Source organism: Heterocephalus glaber, unplaced genomic scaffold (assembly GCF_053883595.1).
Source record: "Heterocephalus glaber isolate CG9 unplaced genomic scaffold, H.glaber_assembly_v1.0 deba00001608, whole genome shotgun sequence".
Classification (NCBI taxonomy): Eukaryota; Metazoa; Chordata; class Mammalia; order Rodentia; family Bathyergidae; genus Heterocephalus; species Heterocephalus glaber.
This window is the reverse complement of record NW_028258379.1, coordinates 15,290,706-15,308,178: the sequence shown is the minus strand read 5'-3', so window position 1 is coordinate 15,308,178 and position 17,473 is coordinate 15,290,706. Positions and strand designations below refer to the sequence as shown.

General features: G+C 40.4%; 1 protein-coding gene and 1 pseudogene across 1 annotated transcript in view; one reads left to right on the top strand and one right to left on the bottom strand.

Annotated features, from left to right (window-relative positions):
* Positions 1-261: 261 nt before the first annotated feature.
* Positions 262-17,473, top strand: part of Tmed10 (transmembrane p24 trafficking protein 10) — a 36,780-nt gene continuing 19,568 nt past the window's right edge. Inside the window, exon 1 of the mRNA XM_004837170.3 lies at positions 262-543. Coding sequence (XP_004837227.1) covers positions 319-543 — 225 coding nt within the window. The 5' untranslated portion in view covers positions 262-318. The remainder of the gene's footprint in view (positions 544-17,473) is intronic.
* LOC101719071 (small ribosomal subunit protein uS9 pseudogene) lies at positions 16,719-17,215 on the bottom strand (annotated as a pseudogene).

The following is a 17,473-nucleotide window of genomic DNA, read 5'->3' as shown; positions in this document are numbered from 1 at the left end:
GGTACAGCTTCCGGAGGTTAAAAGAAAATTACTTCCAGGGCTGCCCATACTTGACATGGCCGACTCAGTAGTCACCAACCTCAACAACAATAAGACTTTTGTGATAAAGTTCTAAGAAATGTTTTTAACCACTTAAACTGGCGATCAGAACATGACACCATAAACTTCCTTCTCTTTCAAAATATTTTGGTACACATTCTCCTGTCGGCCAGTCTCCAAAATGGCGCCGGCAGCACCGCGAGGTCAGAGGTGAATCACGTGGGTCTTCCCGGTTCCGGCGCGGCAGAGGCCCCGGGTGGTGGACGAGTCTCCGGCACCATGACTGGTTTGTCTGGCCCACAATGCCGGCCTGGCCCTGGCCCGTTGGCGTTGTTGTTTTTGTTCCTGCTCGGCCCCAGCTCGGTCCTCGGCATCTCTTTCTATCTCCCCATTAATTCTCGCAAGTGTCTCCGCGAGGAGATCCACAAGGACCTGCTCGTGACCGGCGCGTACGAGATCACCGACCAGTCTGGGGGCGCTGGCGGCCTGCGGACCCACCTCAAGGTGCGGCATTGGGCGGCGCGGGGCCGGGAGGGAGAATCGCAGGCGTTGGCGAGGGGAGGCCTAGACTGGGGAAGTTAGGCTGGCGGTGGCCAGGGTTTGGCCTGGCCTGTCCCGAGCCCGAGGACCTGCGTGGGGACCGCCCCCTCACCCTGCTGGTTGGCGCTCGCGGGGCGGGGCTGGGCGCCGGTGCCTGGGAACTCTTAGAAGGCCGGTGAAGGCTTGGCGGATATGGTGACAGCGCCCTAAGGCGACCTCGATTCCGGGTCGCCGTCTGGGTCCTCTGCCTGTCTAGTTTCAGATACTTTGAGCTGTAACTTAGTTCTCCGAAGAAGCCTGAATATTGAGGATGTGTGGGGATTGGCCTCAGAAAACACCGCGATACGTGCAGGAAAATAGTGGAAAGGATAAAGCTTACTGTGATTAATAAAATGTGTTATTTATTGAGCAGCTGTTGTGTCACTTTACATACATGAACATTTAGTTCCTGCACTATCTATAAAGTAAATAGATGCAGTTAGTCACATTTTACCAATGAGGAAACTCAGGCTGGGAAGAATAAACGGGTCTTATGGATTCTCAGTGGTAGTTAAGTATGTTGAGGAAAATCAGACCGCAATAATATTCCCCCTTGCTTTAGTTTGGAATTCTTGGGGTCGATTAAAGACCATTATTGGCCACAAAATAGTCTTAACCTCTAGTCTTTCCTTTTGGTATGAGACACTCTGGACTTGGCTAAATCTCAGCTGTACTGGTGACTAACTATAATGCCGTATGGTCCCATTTTGCAACGAAGTGGCCTGACCTGGTTTTGATCGTTAATATAATTTGACATCAAGACTTGATTATGTTTTAGGTAATTTTATTCATTTGCAATGAGCACTGACATCTTTTTCAGAAATAGTTTTACTTTTTAAATAGAACTTCAGATATAGTAAGGCCATAGTTTAAACATAGCTTTTATTCAAGGTATTGGAACTTAGTAATGATAATAGATTTAATGTATACCTTACTGTATTTGGAATGTAAAAACTACCTTCAAGGACGATAGTGACCCACACTTTTGGTACTGGCAATCCAGGCAGGTGGCAGAACCACTGAGCTAAATTCCCGGCCTGTTTTTTTGTTTGTTTGTTTGTTTTTTTATCATATTCTTTGGGTAGAGAAGTTCTATCTACCTAAGCAAGCAAGTGGTGGTGGTAAAATTTTAGGGGCATAGATAACTCTTTTGAGGTTCATGCTTCTGTTTTAGTTTTTTGGTTTTAATTTTGTTTTGAGACAAGGTTTCCACTACGCAGTTCAGGCTGGCCTTGAACTCACTATGTAGCCCACCCTGGTGTTGAACTTCCTGCAGTTCTCCTGCCTCAGCCTCCCAGGTGCTGGGATTACAAGCATGGGCCACTATGTACAGCTGAGGGTAATGCTTCCGGCTCTTCAAAGGTTCTAGTTTATGGAATCAAAGAATTTGACTAAAGAAAGAGATCTTGCTCTTATTGCAGTGTTACTATCTCTCATTTGTTCTTATACTTTAAAACCCTTCAATGGCTCACTGTCGCTCATCTGATAATTTCAGTTTCCCAAAATGCTCTGTAGTGCTGTTCATGATATGTTTCTGAAGATTTGTATATTGTCATCTCCTAGTTTGCATCATAGCACACCCCTGAACAGTACCTTAAACTCGTTTATTTTCTCTCTTGTATTGTAACTACTTTTGTTTATGCCTGTCTTCCTCATTAGGCTGTTAGTACCCCAAAGGCAGAAATGATTTTCATGCTTATGATTTTCCAGAGTTCTATGTATATTGCCTTGCTTTTAGTAAGTATGCAATAAAAACAAGAGCTATAGCGTACCCTAACAGGAAGCACATCTAGATGAAGGCGGCTGGAGGAGACTTGGACAGCAGGAGTGTGTGCATCTACACATGGTGTTTCACCACCTCTCACTCAATTGGGCCACTACGTTCACCTAAATCAAGTAGGTAATGTAAAGGAATGAATTGGGCTAGATACTTTAAAAAAAGAAAAAGAACCCGACAGCAGTGATGATAAATGGGAGGATAACTGAGAGTGGTAGAAACTGTTAAGTGACCACTACTCGGCTATACATGAGATTTGGTATGAGGGCCTTTTTATTACATCTGATTTTTCAAGTGAAATCAAATCTAGATTTTGATATGAAAGCTCTTGGTTTGGTTTGGTTTGATATTTTTGAAACAGGATCTTGCTTGGTAGTTCAGGCTGACTTGAACTCAATGCAGCTCAGACTGGCCTTGAACTCTCATCAATCCTGCCTCAGTCTCCCAAGTGCTGGAATTACAGGAATGCATCACCATCCCTGGCTTGTTTTATTTTTTTGAGACAGGGTCTCGAAATTCAAGGCTAGCCTTGAAAGCTGTTGATTTTGAAATGTCACCCACTGCTCTAGTTATTTTGGGCATTGGTTTTATTTTCAGTGTTACAGAGAATAGTGTAGTGAGTCTACCATTATACTCATTACCAGCAGTTTTGGAGTCTATACTTGTTTCATTGTCCCTGCTTTCCCTTTATTGCTTTGTTTTTGTGTCTGTGTGAGGTTTGTTTTGTTTTGTTGAGATAGGGATTTGTTAAGTAGTTCAGGCTTGCTGTGAACTCACTGTGTACCCCAGGGTGGCCTTAAACTCCCTAAAAACCTCCTGCCTTAGCCTCCCCAGCGCTGTGTTTATAGGTGTGGCCCATCATGCTCAGCTTTCTTTATCATTTTATGTCAAACTGGTTTAACATAAATCCTAGATGTCACATTTTTAGTCCTGCATACTTTAGCTTGAATCTCTTTAAAAATGTGAGCATAACCACAGTGTTACATAGCTATAAATTCCACTTTACAGTATTACCAATGAAGCTGGGCATGGTAGTGGGACTTCTAGGTCCAGCTACTTGGGAGACTAAACAGGAGAATTAATTGAGCCCAGGAGTTCAAGGTCTACCTGGGCAATATGGCAAGGTCTTATCTCTTTAAAAAAAAAAAAAAAAGTGAGGGCTGGTGATGTAGATCAGTTGTGTAGGACTTGACTGGCATGTGAGACATTACTTCTCCCCCAGCCTGCCAAATTGAGGCTGAGGCAGATCATTTGAGCTTGCAAATTTGAGATCAGCCTGGTAAAGATGATTAGACCTGTCTCAAAAAAATTTTAGTAATTCCTTAATACCATCTGATCTGCAGCACATATTAAAAATTTCCCACTTGTTTCAAAAATATCTATTTAAAATTAATTTGCTACCTCTCAAGTCTGTTTAATCCAGCGCAGTCTACTCTTTCCTCCTCCTCCTTTTTATGCTTGCAGTTGTATCAGTTGTCTTCACAGAATATGCCACATTTAAGATTCTGTCTTATTTCTCCATTGATGTATCAGTTAACCAGTTCAGCACCCATATTTTTTTTTAAAAGAATTAAGTTATGAAGATGTAATCAGGTTGAATTTTACCTTTGTGGTAAGAGAACTTCATGGGCAGTGTGCACTTCATGTGACATGTCAGGAATACAGTTGTTTTTTTGTGTGTGTGTGCCCCTTAGTGCTGCTAAGATTGGTCAGTATGTTCAGATGTTTATTAGTGTCTTATTGCTGTGGTAACAAAGTCCGACACTTAATGGCTAGCAGACATTTACCTTAACAGTTCTAGAGGTCAGAAGTCCTAAAATCAGGGTGTCAACAGGGCTGTGTTCCTTTTGGAGGCCCTGGAGCAGAATCACTTTCCTTGTCTTTTCCAGCTTCTAGAGGCCACCAGCATTCTTTGACTTTTGACACCTGACTGCTCCATCTTCAAAGCCAGTAGCATGGTATCTTCAAATCTCTCCTCTTCCTTCTTCCCTGCCTCTCTCCTCTTTTCATCATCTCATCTTCTCCATCTTCCTCTTATAAACCCTTAGGATAATCCCCCATCTCAAGACCCTCAATTTAATCATCTGCACAGTCCCCATTGCCATGTAAAATAACATATTTGCAGGTTCTGAGGAGAAGAATGTGGACATTTTTGAGGGAGAGGGTTGTTTTTCTGCCTAGTGGTGACAACCTGAAGCCTCCATTGTAAAGCTTCCCATCAGTCTTTCACCAATTGCATGAATGTATTCATTAAGGTTGTGAAATGAACATTTTCTAATGCTGTTATCACACTCTTTTTTTTTTTTCCTTTTTGGTATTTTGAGACAGAGTCTCGCTGTGTAGCTCAAGCTGGTCTTGAACTCACTGTGCAGCCCAGGCTGGCTTCTATCTCAAGGCAGTCCTCCTGCCTCAGCCTCCTGAGTGCTGGAATTATAAGCATGCACCACCACACCTGGCTCCACATTTATTAAGTGGAATTATTCTTAAGGAACTGATGGAATAAGACCATGTTTGTCTGTCTACATATGATTAAATAAACCAGTATGATAATATTAAGGCACACTGGCAGCTCTTTAAAAAGAATGAAGTAGCTGGGGCATGGTGGCACACACTTGTAATCCAGGCACTCTGGGAGGCTGAGTCAGGATTGCAAGTTCAATATTATCTTTTATATATGTCTATCCTCAGCATCAGGACAGCAGTTCCTCCTATGAGTCCAGGTTCCTTTTTATGAAGAATGCTATTTAGGACCACAAGCTGTATGTTATTTTTTAAAATGTATATTATGCAGGTTATAAAACACATTTGTGAGCTAGAATCAGCCCCTTAACACACTTTGCAACCATTTTCATAGTATCTCTACATTTAGTTCTGCTTTTTCTTTTATTTTGACCACTAGAGGCTCAGACTCTGCCCCAGGGATTCTCTCTGTGCATCATCTCAGCTCAGAAGTGTGACCCTGAGCACAGTAGTTCCTTTATGTGTACCAGGCTGCATTCCAGGCCTTCTCTTGGTCACATGTCTACTCCCAGCTCAAGCAGCTGTGATTTGAGTTGAGATAGGAGAAAGGAGAACTCTGTAGTACCCATGTCTTTAGAAAGACTGGATGTTCTTTAAGCAGAGATTGTGTCTCAATGCAGTGCTTATGCCTAGTATAGTGCTTGACACATAGTAGGATTTCAACAAAAGGAATGATGTAACTAATAGGCAGGCACCATACTGATCATCTTGCAGTTCTTTGAATATGTTGTACTAACCTGGATCAATCTTTACTTTTACTCAGCACCTCCTGTGTGCATCCATTACATCCTGTTTGATGTGGCACTTTTCATGCAGCATGGTTCTTATCTTGTGAATTCCTTAATATCTTACCCATCTTCAGTTGAATGTACTCATTGTGTATCTAAGTTAAATATCTTAATCTTTTTTTTTCCTCCTAGCCCTGGGGGTTGAACCCAGGGCCTTCACACTGAGCTACATCTTCAGCTCCTTTTTTTTTTTTTTTTTTTTTTTTGGTTTTTTGAGACAGTGTCTCACATCTCACTAGGTAGTTCAGAATGGCTTTGAACTTGCTATGTAGCCCAAGCTGACCTCAAACTCCTAGCAGTCCTCCTGCCTCAGCCTCTGGAGTGCTGGGTTTACAGGTGTGCACCAACACGCCTAGCCTCCTTTTTTTATTTTTTATTTTGAGACAGGTTTTTGCTGAGTCACTAAATTGCCCAGGTTGTGTTTGAACTTGTGATCATTCTGCCTTAGCCTCTGAGAGTGCTGGGATTACAGGTGTACAGAATCTTAGTCTTCTTAACACATTTAAGATGGGGCGTAATTCGTAGGTCTTGCTGCCATGTGGCTTGAACCATTAGTGGTACAGGCATGACTGTCCCATTGGATGGCTTTTTATTATTTTTATTAGTAAAAAGACCAATAAAAGGGATTCATTTGTACCACCAGTGGGACAAGCCGCCCAATGGGACTGTCGTGCCTGTACCACCAGTGGTTCAAGCCAGTAGGCACATGTTAAAGCCATGTGTGATAGTGAAAAGAGCCTGTATCTGGACTTAGGTAGCTTTAAGTTCAACCTAGCAACCTCACCATTTAAATGATATGTGGTATTGGGGGAATTACTTAATCCTCCTTTCATCTCTTAGGTGTAAGATAGTGGTGATAGAGCTCAGAATTGTTAGGACTGAGACAAGTGGGTTCTTTAATTTCTTAAGTAATGTAAGTTTATTGAGAATTCTTGGGAAAGGGTTATCTCTCCCCACCTGGAGGAAGGGAACAGCACTGTAGAAAATCACTGAGAAATCACATATTATCTCAGCCCCTTGGCCAGTACAGGGAGGAGGAAAGTCATTCTCTCAAAGGCTCAAGACACCAGGTTTGGTGGATACCATCGGATAGTACGAGGGCTAGGGTGAAGTATGCTGAACCCCTGGCTGGCTCCTAAAAAACTAGAGGAGAAACACAGCCATTTCCTCTCTGGGGTGGAGTTCTTGGTTACGAGGCTCATTTCTTACCTTTGATGAGACTGTCACTTCCCTGGGTGAAACTTTGATACTGTAGGTTCAGCACAAAGTTGTCAGCTGTGAGATGTAATTTTGTAATGTGGTGATCTTCTTGGAGATGTTCTGAGTCAGTTCTTTATTATGGAGGGCCCATTACGGTCCTCCAAAAGTATTGACAGTCTTTGTTTAACTCTGTATTGCATGAAAATTGAATTACTCATCTGATCTTTAGGCTCCCTATGTCTTTAAAGTGGCCAGATGTAGATTTTTGTTTTGTTTTTTGAGATAGGGTCTCACTATGTAGTTCAGGCTGGTCTTGAACTCATGATAATCCTCCTGCCTCAGCTTCCCAAGTGCTGGGATTACAGATGTGCGCCACCACACCTGGCTTCAGAATGTGAACTAGTTTAAAGAGAAGAGTTCTAAGCATTTTGTTTCTGATTCTTCCATTAATTAAACAGACATTTATTTAATATGTAGTATGTGCTAAACTTGGTTGTATATTAGGAATGAATAGAGGACAAGATCCTTAAGCCTTAATGAGGAACAAAGACAAAAAAATGCAAGTTGAAAATTTGAGGTTAGGGGCCGGGGATGTAGCTCAGTGGCACTGTGCCTTCGTGGCAAGTGCAAGGTCCTGAGTTTGATCTCTAGCGGGGAGTGAGTGGTCTGAGGTTAGGTTGTGCAAGTCAGACAGTGCAGTTGGGAAGAGATGGATGGGTGGAGTATTTGAGTGGTCAGGAAGATCCTCTGAGCAGAGAGAAACTGATGGGGTTGCTGGGTGGGGCTCTGCTCCAAAGATCACTGCTTCAGGCCAACATGGAGATGCATTTTGTGTTGAGATTTCCAATTGAGTCTAACCTGTCCCCTCTTACCGACACATAAAAGTGAAACTAAGTCAGGCTCAATAGTATCAGCTGTTTTCCTGCACAAAATTGAAGCAGGAAGGATAAATTCATCATTTGTAGTTATTGTAGAAATTACTCCATTATTTCAGGTTCATAATAAAAGCCTGTCGTAGGAACTCAGAATCTTAGCTCTCTTGATTTTGAATTGAAAACTATTTTTTCATTAAGACTACACAATTCTGGGCCGGGGATTTAGCTCAGTGGTTTCGCCGCCTGCTAGGCAAGTGCAAGGACCTGAGTTCAATCCTCGGTACCAAAAAAAAAAAAAAAAAAGTATATATTAAGACTACACAATTCTGTAATAGGTTTAATAAGATCCACTCCTGTTTGTTATTTAGAATACTTATTAATAGTGAAAATTGGGTGATTTGATTTTAAGGGCTAAGACAAGTTGTTGTCCAAGAGTGGTTTATACTTCGGAAACAAATAATTATGAGGAGTTGTTTTTATCATCACCAGAAAGGGAAGAAAAGCCTGATAATAATTTATTTATAAACTATCTCATTCTTCAAATAATCTAATAGGTCTAACATTGCTTTCATTGTTGTTTTTCAAAAATGCTAATATTAATTAATGATTCACATGCTAAATGTAATTTTTAAAATTTGGATATCATGCTTTTTTTATGGTCTCAGTTCTTCCCAACTAAAAGATGAGAAAGACAAACAGATCATTTAGGAGTTCAGTCATGAGTCATAAACCTATCACAATCTAAACCTAAAAGTGATGAAGAAGCAATTTAGCAGTTGGGAAGCCATGGTTTATGACTTTTCCCCCCTTCATCAAAATTACGGTGAAGAGCAGGAGGTGGTGGCACACGCCTGTAATCCCAGCATTCAGGAGGCTGAAGCAGGAGGATTGCCACAAACTCGAGCCCAACCTGAACTGTATAACGAGACCCTGTCTCAAAACAAAACAAAAAAATTACATGAAGAGCTACTACGCACACCATTGTTTTCAGACTTGGGGGAGGTGGGATGACAATACCTATTTCAGCTTATTGATACTGGTGTCTGTACTGAGGACTTTTCTGTGTTGAAGAGAAGAAAAAATAGAATGCTTTTGCTCATGCATCAAAAGTAGCTTTCCTTTTTATCAATAGCTATCATATGGACCCTTACTCAGGCTGATCTTTTTCTATTGGGAAAAATGACAGCCTTTTCAAATTTATATTTAATGTGACTATTGTCCAGATTAGAAAAAGATCAGTAAATAGACAGGTACAAAAGACCTATCGGTACATAAATGTGTAATTATATTAAAATCACTGGGGGCGGTTGTATTATATATCATATAAAATTTAATTAAAACCTTTTAATTAAAACCTGACCTTGTATTTCCTTCTCCATAAAAGTTAAAAGATACATTACTTTGTTTACATCTTACTCAATGAACGGTTGTCTACAACTTTCCCTGCTTTGAACTCATCTAGAGAAGGGGACTGTTTAGAGTTTGAAATTGCTATACTACATCTTTATGATAACTTCCAAAGACTGAGCTAGTTTCTAGGAAGTGGAACAAATTTCTAAAGGTAGCCCAGAGCGGGGCAGTGACTTCTTGTGTGAATTGCTGACCAGTGGTTGATCCTAAGCCATTGCTCCCATATTCATATCCAGCCTGGCAGCCTGGACAGTAGAGCCCTCTGTGAAATCAGCCGGCTGGCCTCACACCAAAATTCAGGATCCCAAACAAGCCTCTGACTTGAGGGAGGTTGATGTCATCTGCTTTATCCTGTGCCCCCAGCCTCATTGTTCAGCATAACTTGGGGGAAATCAAGGGACTGGTTGTTAAGAAAGAACAAGGCTTTGTTTGTATCTAAAAGGGTCATCCTGGAGGTTTTTACCGTAAATAATTTTGGAACAGTATGAAAAAAAACATTTGATCTGGCTTCACCCCCGCAGTAGTATTGTTAGGGTAGGAGGACTGGTCTTTCACTCTCCTTCCCTTCTCTTCCTCCCTCTTTCTCCCTTTTCTTCCCCACTGACTCCCTCCCATCAAGCATGACGTATTGCCTATATTAAGTTAATGTAGCAAATGCTGGTAGAAGCAGGAAGAGAGCATCTATCCATTATCTTATCAGTGCCTGAAAATTTTCCACTCTGAGTACTTTTACAAAAAAGCTTCCCAGTCTCCCTGATCATATTTTAGCTTAAGTAATACTTACTTCCATGTGCTGTATCATCACTGAATTGTGTTGGAAATTTGAAAGAATTTAGTGTTGCTAAGTGTTTCTTGTGGCCTAAGTTTGAGTTTGTTCTGGGTGAAAATCTAGATGTGATCCTCCAGTTTCAGGAATGCAATTGATATACTTTGTACTTAATTTTGGTAGAAAGATCAGGTAAATTCATTTTATATCCATTAAATATAACTGCTAAGCCATCAAAGCTGTCCATATTCTTTTTTGCTTCCCCAGTGCTGGCAGTTGAACTCAGGACAAGCACTCTACATCTGAGCTACATCCAAGCCTCCTTGTTTGTAGGTTTTGTTTTGGTTTTTGGTTTTTGTTGGGGTTTTCTGGTACGGGGGATTGAACTCGGGTCCTTGCGCTTGCAAGGCAGACGGCAGAACCACTGAGCTAAATCCCTGGCCCATTTTGGTGTTTTTTTGAGACAGGGTTTTGCCATGTAGTTCAGGCTGGCCTTGAACTCACTATGTAGTCCAGGGTGGTTTTAAATTTTTCTGCCCCAGCTTCCCAAGTGCTGGGATTACAAGTATGCACCACCATGCCTGGCCATATTTTTGTCTTTTGAGGCCTACTCTCACTGTGTAGTCCAGAACTCACTATGTATCCTGGCTGGCCTTGAAACTTGAGATCCTCCTGCTTCAGTCTTCTGAGTACAGGAATTATAGGTGTTCACCGCTGTGCCCAGCCATATTCTTCATTTTTTTGAAATGTAGTGATTTATGGTAGTTTTTTCTTTTGTTTCTATTTATTTTATTCTTTCTTTCTTTTTTTTTTTTTTTAAGAGTGCTAGAGATCTATCCCAGGGCCTCATGAATACTAGGCAAGTGCTCTATCACTGAGCTACCAGTACCCTTACCCCAACCCTCCACACCCTGTGATAGCATTTTGAAAGTAATTATATTATTTTCCCAGTCTAAAACTATAGCATGTGTACTGCATTGGTACTTGCTCTGCATTTTTATATTTTCAGATAATAGACCCATCGGACCATTACTCACAAACTCTTAAAATGAAGCATGAGGCCCAGAAGCCCTAATCAGTATACACGCATACACAGTGCCTCATGCTGGATCCTTCCTGTAGTTTATTCCTTATCAGATTAAAAACTGGAAGTCCTTTTGGACTCCTTATTATCCCTTTTTGTCAGATAAAAGGATTGGATACTTGCTCTGTTAGGGATTTGTATTCCATCTGTTTCTGAATCTTGCTGCTGCTTTCTTAAGAGTTCCCTATCTGGTTTTCACTGTTTCCATGCAATAATCATCCAGGTTTTTTTTGTTTGTTTTTTTTTTTTTTTGGTACCGGAGATTGAACTCGGGTCCTTGGCGCTTGCACAACAGGCAGCGAAACCACTGAGCTGAATCCCCAGCCCCTGCCATCCAGTCTTAATCATTGTTTGTCAACACAGCATATTGTATCTAGTTTGCAGTCTACCAACACTGTTTGGTTGGAAGTCTGGTTAATGACTTAAAATGTTTAGCAATTTTCCTTTTTTAAAGACATTTTATTCTTGTGGTACTAGGAATTGAATCCAGGGCCTTTGTACTGAGTTACAGCTCAATATTTTTTATTTTTATTATTATTTTTTTTTATTTTGAGACAATCTCAAGTTGCTGAGTTGCCCAGGCTGGACTCAAACTTTCATTTCTCCTGCCTCAGCCTTCCAGAGTGTTCAGATTACAAATGTACGTGTTTACAAAATCTGAGTTTCCATTAACAAAGTTATAATGCAGTACTGCTAAAAATTACTATAATAATAGCGTTTTACTGAGTGCTTGTTATGTGACAGGCATTGTTCCAAGAACTTCACCTGTACTGCATTTAACCCTCACAGTAATCTTATGAAGTATGAACAACTGTTGTCCTTATTTTGAAAAAGAGGCACAGAGAGATTAAGGAATAAGCCTAAGACTCTGAAGCTAGTAATGGCACAACTGTCATTTGCATACAGACCAAAGAGTCAGACTCTAGAACCTGCTGTCTTTGTAATGCTGTACCATCTCTCAAAGAAAGAAGGTTAAATATTTCTATTTCATTTTGATTCCATATTAGAACTTCTAACTACTCTGGAACTACAAGGTTACTCTTTGTTTTTTATTAGTATATATTTGTAGTACATAACATTTACATTCTTTGTGTGGAATTGGTACATGTACAGTACATAACACATGTTAATTCCATTTTTCATTCCTTTTTCTTTCACCTCCCTCCCCTTCCCCTTTGAGAAAAAATCTCTCTCTCTGTTTCCTATTATCTGTCTTTTATTTTGCTCTTTATACTTTGGGTTTCTCACATAGAAACCATGCAGTATTTAAACGTGTGTGTCTGATTTATTTCATTTAATGTTATGGTCTCAAGGTGGATCCATTTTCCTACAAGGATTCAAGTTTATCTTTCTTTATGGCAAAGTAGTACTCCAGTGTGTATAAATACCACATTTTCATTATCCATTCACCCATTGCTGGACCTATAGGCCACTTCCAAGATTTATAACTGTATTCTCACTATTATACTACAGATTGATATAAACCTGAAGAAGACAGAGTGCAGGTACCAGCTATTTAAAGAAAAGTACATGTTATACATTTCTACCAGCAACACCAAAGCTACAAGCTAATTGACATTTGCTGTTCCCAGTAAAGAAGTTGTTTTTTTGTGTGTGTGTTTTTAAGAGTGAATCAAGGGAAACGCATTCTTGGTGGGGTATGAAGCTGACTCAGCAAATGAAAGCTGTGTGTGACCTGTGCCAGTAAGATGACACAGACATGCCGCATACTCATGATTCACGTATTATTTCACATGAGTAGGTGTAGACTTGTCAGTGAACTACTTACATGTAAAAACGTGAAAATGCTTGCTTGCTTGCTTGCTTGCTTGCTTGGCTCTGAGTAGACTAAATTTGAGAATCTAGAGATCTGTGTATGTGTTTGACTTCATCTGTCTGGACAGTTTTTTGTTATTATTTTTAGTCTTTTTTCCCCTTTCTTTGTGAAACTCAGGATTAAATCTAGGGATGTGCTACTACAACCCTTTTACTTTTTTGATTTGAGAGTCTTACTAAGTTGCCCAGGCTGGCTTTGAACTTGTAATGCTCCTGCCTCGGCCTTTTGAGTAGCTGGGAGTACAGGTGTATGCCACCACACCCAACTAGATTTTCTTAAAAATAAACTTTTTGGCCCCAGGGATTTAGCTCAGTGGTTCCACCACCTGCTTTGCAAGCTCAAGGACCCAAGTTCGATCCCCAGTACCAAAAAAATAAAAAAATTAAAAATAATAAAAAATAAACTTTTTTGACTTTTATATTTGGTTGTTTTGAAACAGGGTCTTGCTATGTAGTTCAAGCTGGGCTTAAACTCACTGTGTAGCCCAGGCTGGCCTTGAACTTGTGGTGATTCTCAGCCTCAGCTTCCCAAGTGCAGGGATTACAGACATCCACCACCATGCTTGGCCTTGCCTTTTTTTTTTTTGGTACCGGGGATTGAACTCAGGTCCTTGCGCTTGCGCAGCAGGCGGCGAAACTACTGAGCTAAATCCCTGGCCCTGGCCTTGGTTTTTGAAGTTCAAGATTTAAGGAAAACAGTAAAGATGATAATATAGTCCCCATATATCCCGTGGCCAGTATCCCCTATTATTGGTATTTTACATTAGTATGGTATATCTGTCATGGTGAATGAATCAATATTGATACATCATTACTAATTAAAGCCCATTAGGGCCGGGGATTTAGCTCAGTGATTCTGGCGCCTGCCTCACAAGCGCAAGGTCCCAAGTTCGATCCCTGGTACCAAAAAAAAAAAATAATAATAATAATAATTAAAGCCCAAATTTGATTTGGATTTCTATAGTTTTTTTTTTTAACCTAATACCTGTTTTCTTTGCTTAGAAATTCCGTCTTGGATACATTTAGTCATATTTCCATGGGCTCCTTTATTTTGTGAGCATCTCAGATTTTCCTTGTGTTTGAGGACCTGGTGAGTTTGGAAGGGTAATACTGGAGTGTTTTGTAGGGTGGCTCTATTTTGCCCAGTATTTTTCTCATGATAAACAGGTTGTAGTTTTCAGGAAAAAGACCAGAGATCAAGTATCATTTTTATCACGTCTTATCAACATGATTTATCACTTTATGTTGAACTTCATCTGTCTGAGTTGTATTTGCCAGGTTTCTCCGCTGTCGAGTTGTTCTTTTTATACTGTGTTCTTTGGAAGGAAGTCACTTTGTGCAGCCCACACTTACAGTGGGGAGCTTCACCCTGTTGAAGGTACAGTGTTTATATAAATAGAGTCCTGTGTATGAGAGATTTGTCTCCTCTTTTCCATATGTTTATTCAGCCATTTGTACAAGTATGAATTCATGGATACTGTATAATTTGGATAATTCATTACTATTTGATTGCATTTCTCAAATTGTTTCAGCTTGGCTATTAGGAGCTCTTTCAGTTGGGCATTATTTTTTGCTTTTGAGAACTCTGTTACTCTCTGGCACTCTCTGTTACTCTCCATGCTGATGTTGTGTATTTCTTGCCTTAGTCCTAGCAGAAATCTCCCATTTCTGCAAGGATCCCTGATTCCTTTTATTGTAAAATAGTATTAAAAGCCAACACCTGGGTAGATAGTATTGTGAAGACATTGTTTCCTTCACACACATATACATGCGCGCGCGCGCACACACACACACACACACACACACACACACACACAGTTGTAGCAATAGGTGGCCAAAAGTAGTTCCATACTTCTTGGAACTTTCTTAGAGTAAGGTTGGAATTCTATGAGCAGCAGAAGTGGGCTAGGATGGGAAGGAATGTGGTAGTGCAAAGGGTAGGGTAGAGCACCTGGCCATTGAACCCTCATATACTAGTTCTTCAGGTCCCAGCTCTGCCTTAGGTCAGGCCCTTCATTGGTACAGAGAGTCACTAAAAACACCATTTAAACTGGTTTTGTATCTTTAGTAAGACTGTGGTTGAAAATGACAAGGAATTTCCTGATAAATCATTCAAGTTCAGTTCCAAGAAAATTGTCCCCAAGTTAAATATGTGAGCTTTCATTAGAAAACAAATGATGTGTAACCCAGTTTATTTTTTCTGTTAGTCTTTTAATCTTGGCTTCCGGAAAAATTAGGGCCAAATTTATTGTGCAGATATCATTTGTTCACTTCAAGCTCTTGAAACACTTAGTTATTTCTTCCTCCAGGTGAACTCTATTCTGTTTTATTCCTGATTGCTTTATTGGTCTAAGCTACTTAAAGATCCTTTTGAAGTGGCCAGGGAAGGTATTATCTTGGCTGTTTGGTAAGGGAATTGGGCAAGCTGGAGGAACTAGACCTGCTGAAGAACCTGTTTCCAGCCACTGCAGAGAATGGTCCAAGAAAATCTAATTCTAAATGAATTTATTTTCCCGAGAACTTGTCTTCTCACTTATTTGACAGTTTCAGTGTGAGTATTCACATATTTTTGACATCAGCTACTCTGCATTACGGTTAACACTTTTCTCCCTACTTTCAAGCTGTGAACTTTGATTTTTCCCCCCAAAAGGTGTTATCTAGAAACATTTTTATTACTTCCCATTCTTTGATGTCAGATGAGCACATTTAATAGCTTGATATTACCTGTGGTCAATTAAGAACTTTATGATACAAGTATTTTTATTGTTAAAATAATCCTTTAGGGCTTGCTGTTGGTGAAAGCAGCAGTTGTTCAGCCTATTACCAGGGTAGTTCTCTGGGAAAATTGAAGAAGAAAAACTAAAATCTCTCCATTCTTGAGAAATCAGATGATCTTTCAAGGTGATCTGTAATCAGAACATTTTAATTAAAGGAAAAAAAACCATCATTTCGGCCTATTAGAGTTTGCCAGTTCTAGTTAGTCACTGAGTTTGTCCCAGTTTCCTATACCCTAATTTTAGCTACCTACTAGTTTATGTAATGGTGTTGAGGTTAGAGGATGTGATTTTTTAATTCCATAAGGCTATAATGGCTTTGTCCCTAAATAACTGAAAAGTTACATGAACTAGATAGGAAGCCTACTGATTTTAGAAAAATCTTAGGATATGTTAGAACACCCTCCAGTCCATATGAGTTAGCACCATCACAAAATATTTCTGGAAGGTAAATTTTATACTGACAAAAGACTAGTGGTGGGTCCTTTGCCTTCAGTCTCTAGTAACACATTTAAGTTTTTGCCTTAACATGAATGTAATAATTTTTTGTAAATGTCATAGAACAAAGGAAATGTTTTTTCAGTGATTATAATGTTTCTCAGTGCAACATGGAAGGGGAAATTTAAACAGTTTTTACTCCTGAGTCTATTTTGGAGGTGTAGATTGTTCTGGAGTCTTTCAGAAAAACATGATAGACTTTGTAATTCATTTTATAAAGCACTCCATGAAGATTATTTTTTCTTTTTTCCAGTATTGGGGATCAAACTCAGGACCTTGTGCTTGCAAGGCAGGTGTGGTGCCACTGAGCTAAATCCCCAACCCTAAGAATTTTTTTTTCTTTTTTGGTGCCAGGGATCAAACTCAGGACCTTCCGCTTGTGAGGTAAGCGACAGAACCACTGAGCTAAATCCCCAGCCCAAGAATTTTTTTTTTTTTTTTTTACCAGTGCCTTAAGAGTTTTATGACCTGCTTTTAGGCCCTTTTATGATCTGAGGCTCTGCTTCTTTTTTTTTTTTTCTGCTTCTTAAATTAAAAAATTTTTTTTTTTTTTTTGCAACCTTAAAATTCCATGTTTATTACAAAGGTCAACGCCAGTTCTTATGATGAGTTTATCGGTAGGATTTCTGGTAATGACCACGGGCACCAGGGCCTCCAAACTTTTTGGATTCACAGCGACGGGGGTCAGCTACCAGCAGGGTCCGGTCATACTGGATGAGAATATCTTTGATCTCCTTCTTGGAAGCCTCATCTACATATTTCTGATAATAGACCACCAGGGCTTTGGAGATGGACTGACGGATAGCGTAAATCTGGGCCACATGACCACCACCCTTCACACGGACGCGGATGTCAACACCAGCAAACCGCACCTTCCCCAGAAGGAGAACAGGCTCCAGTAACTTGTATTGCAGCGTGTGTGTGGCTCAGTCATCTCCAGGGGACGCCCGTTCACTTTGATGAGGCCATTGCCCCATTTGGAGTGTGCCATGGCTGTGGCCATCTCCTTGCGACCGAAGACTTGCACGGACTGCAGCGGGCCCTTAGATGGCATGGTTGCTAAAGTAGACTAGAGCTCAACACCGCGTGGCGCCACAATCGGAAAAGGCTAAACAAATTTTTTTGAAGGACATTTTATTAAATATCTTAGGAGAAAATAAAAAGATCGTAATCTGTTCTTCCAGGAAATAAGGTAGTTGGACAAATGTGTAACAGATTTTGTAAACCCTGTTAAATTGAGTTGCTTGCCCTAGGCTGGTGCCCTGGTCTCTTTCCTTGCCTGAGCGTGGAGATGATGAAATCTGTGATGACTGGTACTATAGCTAGA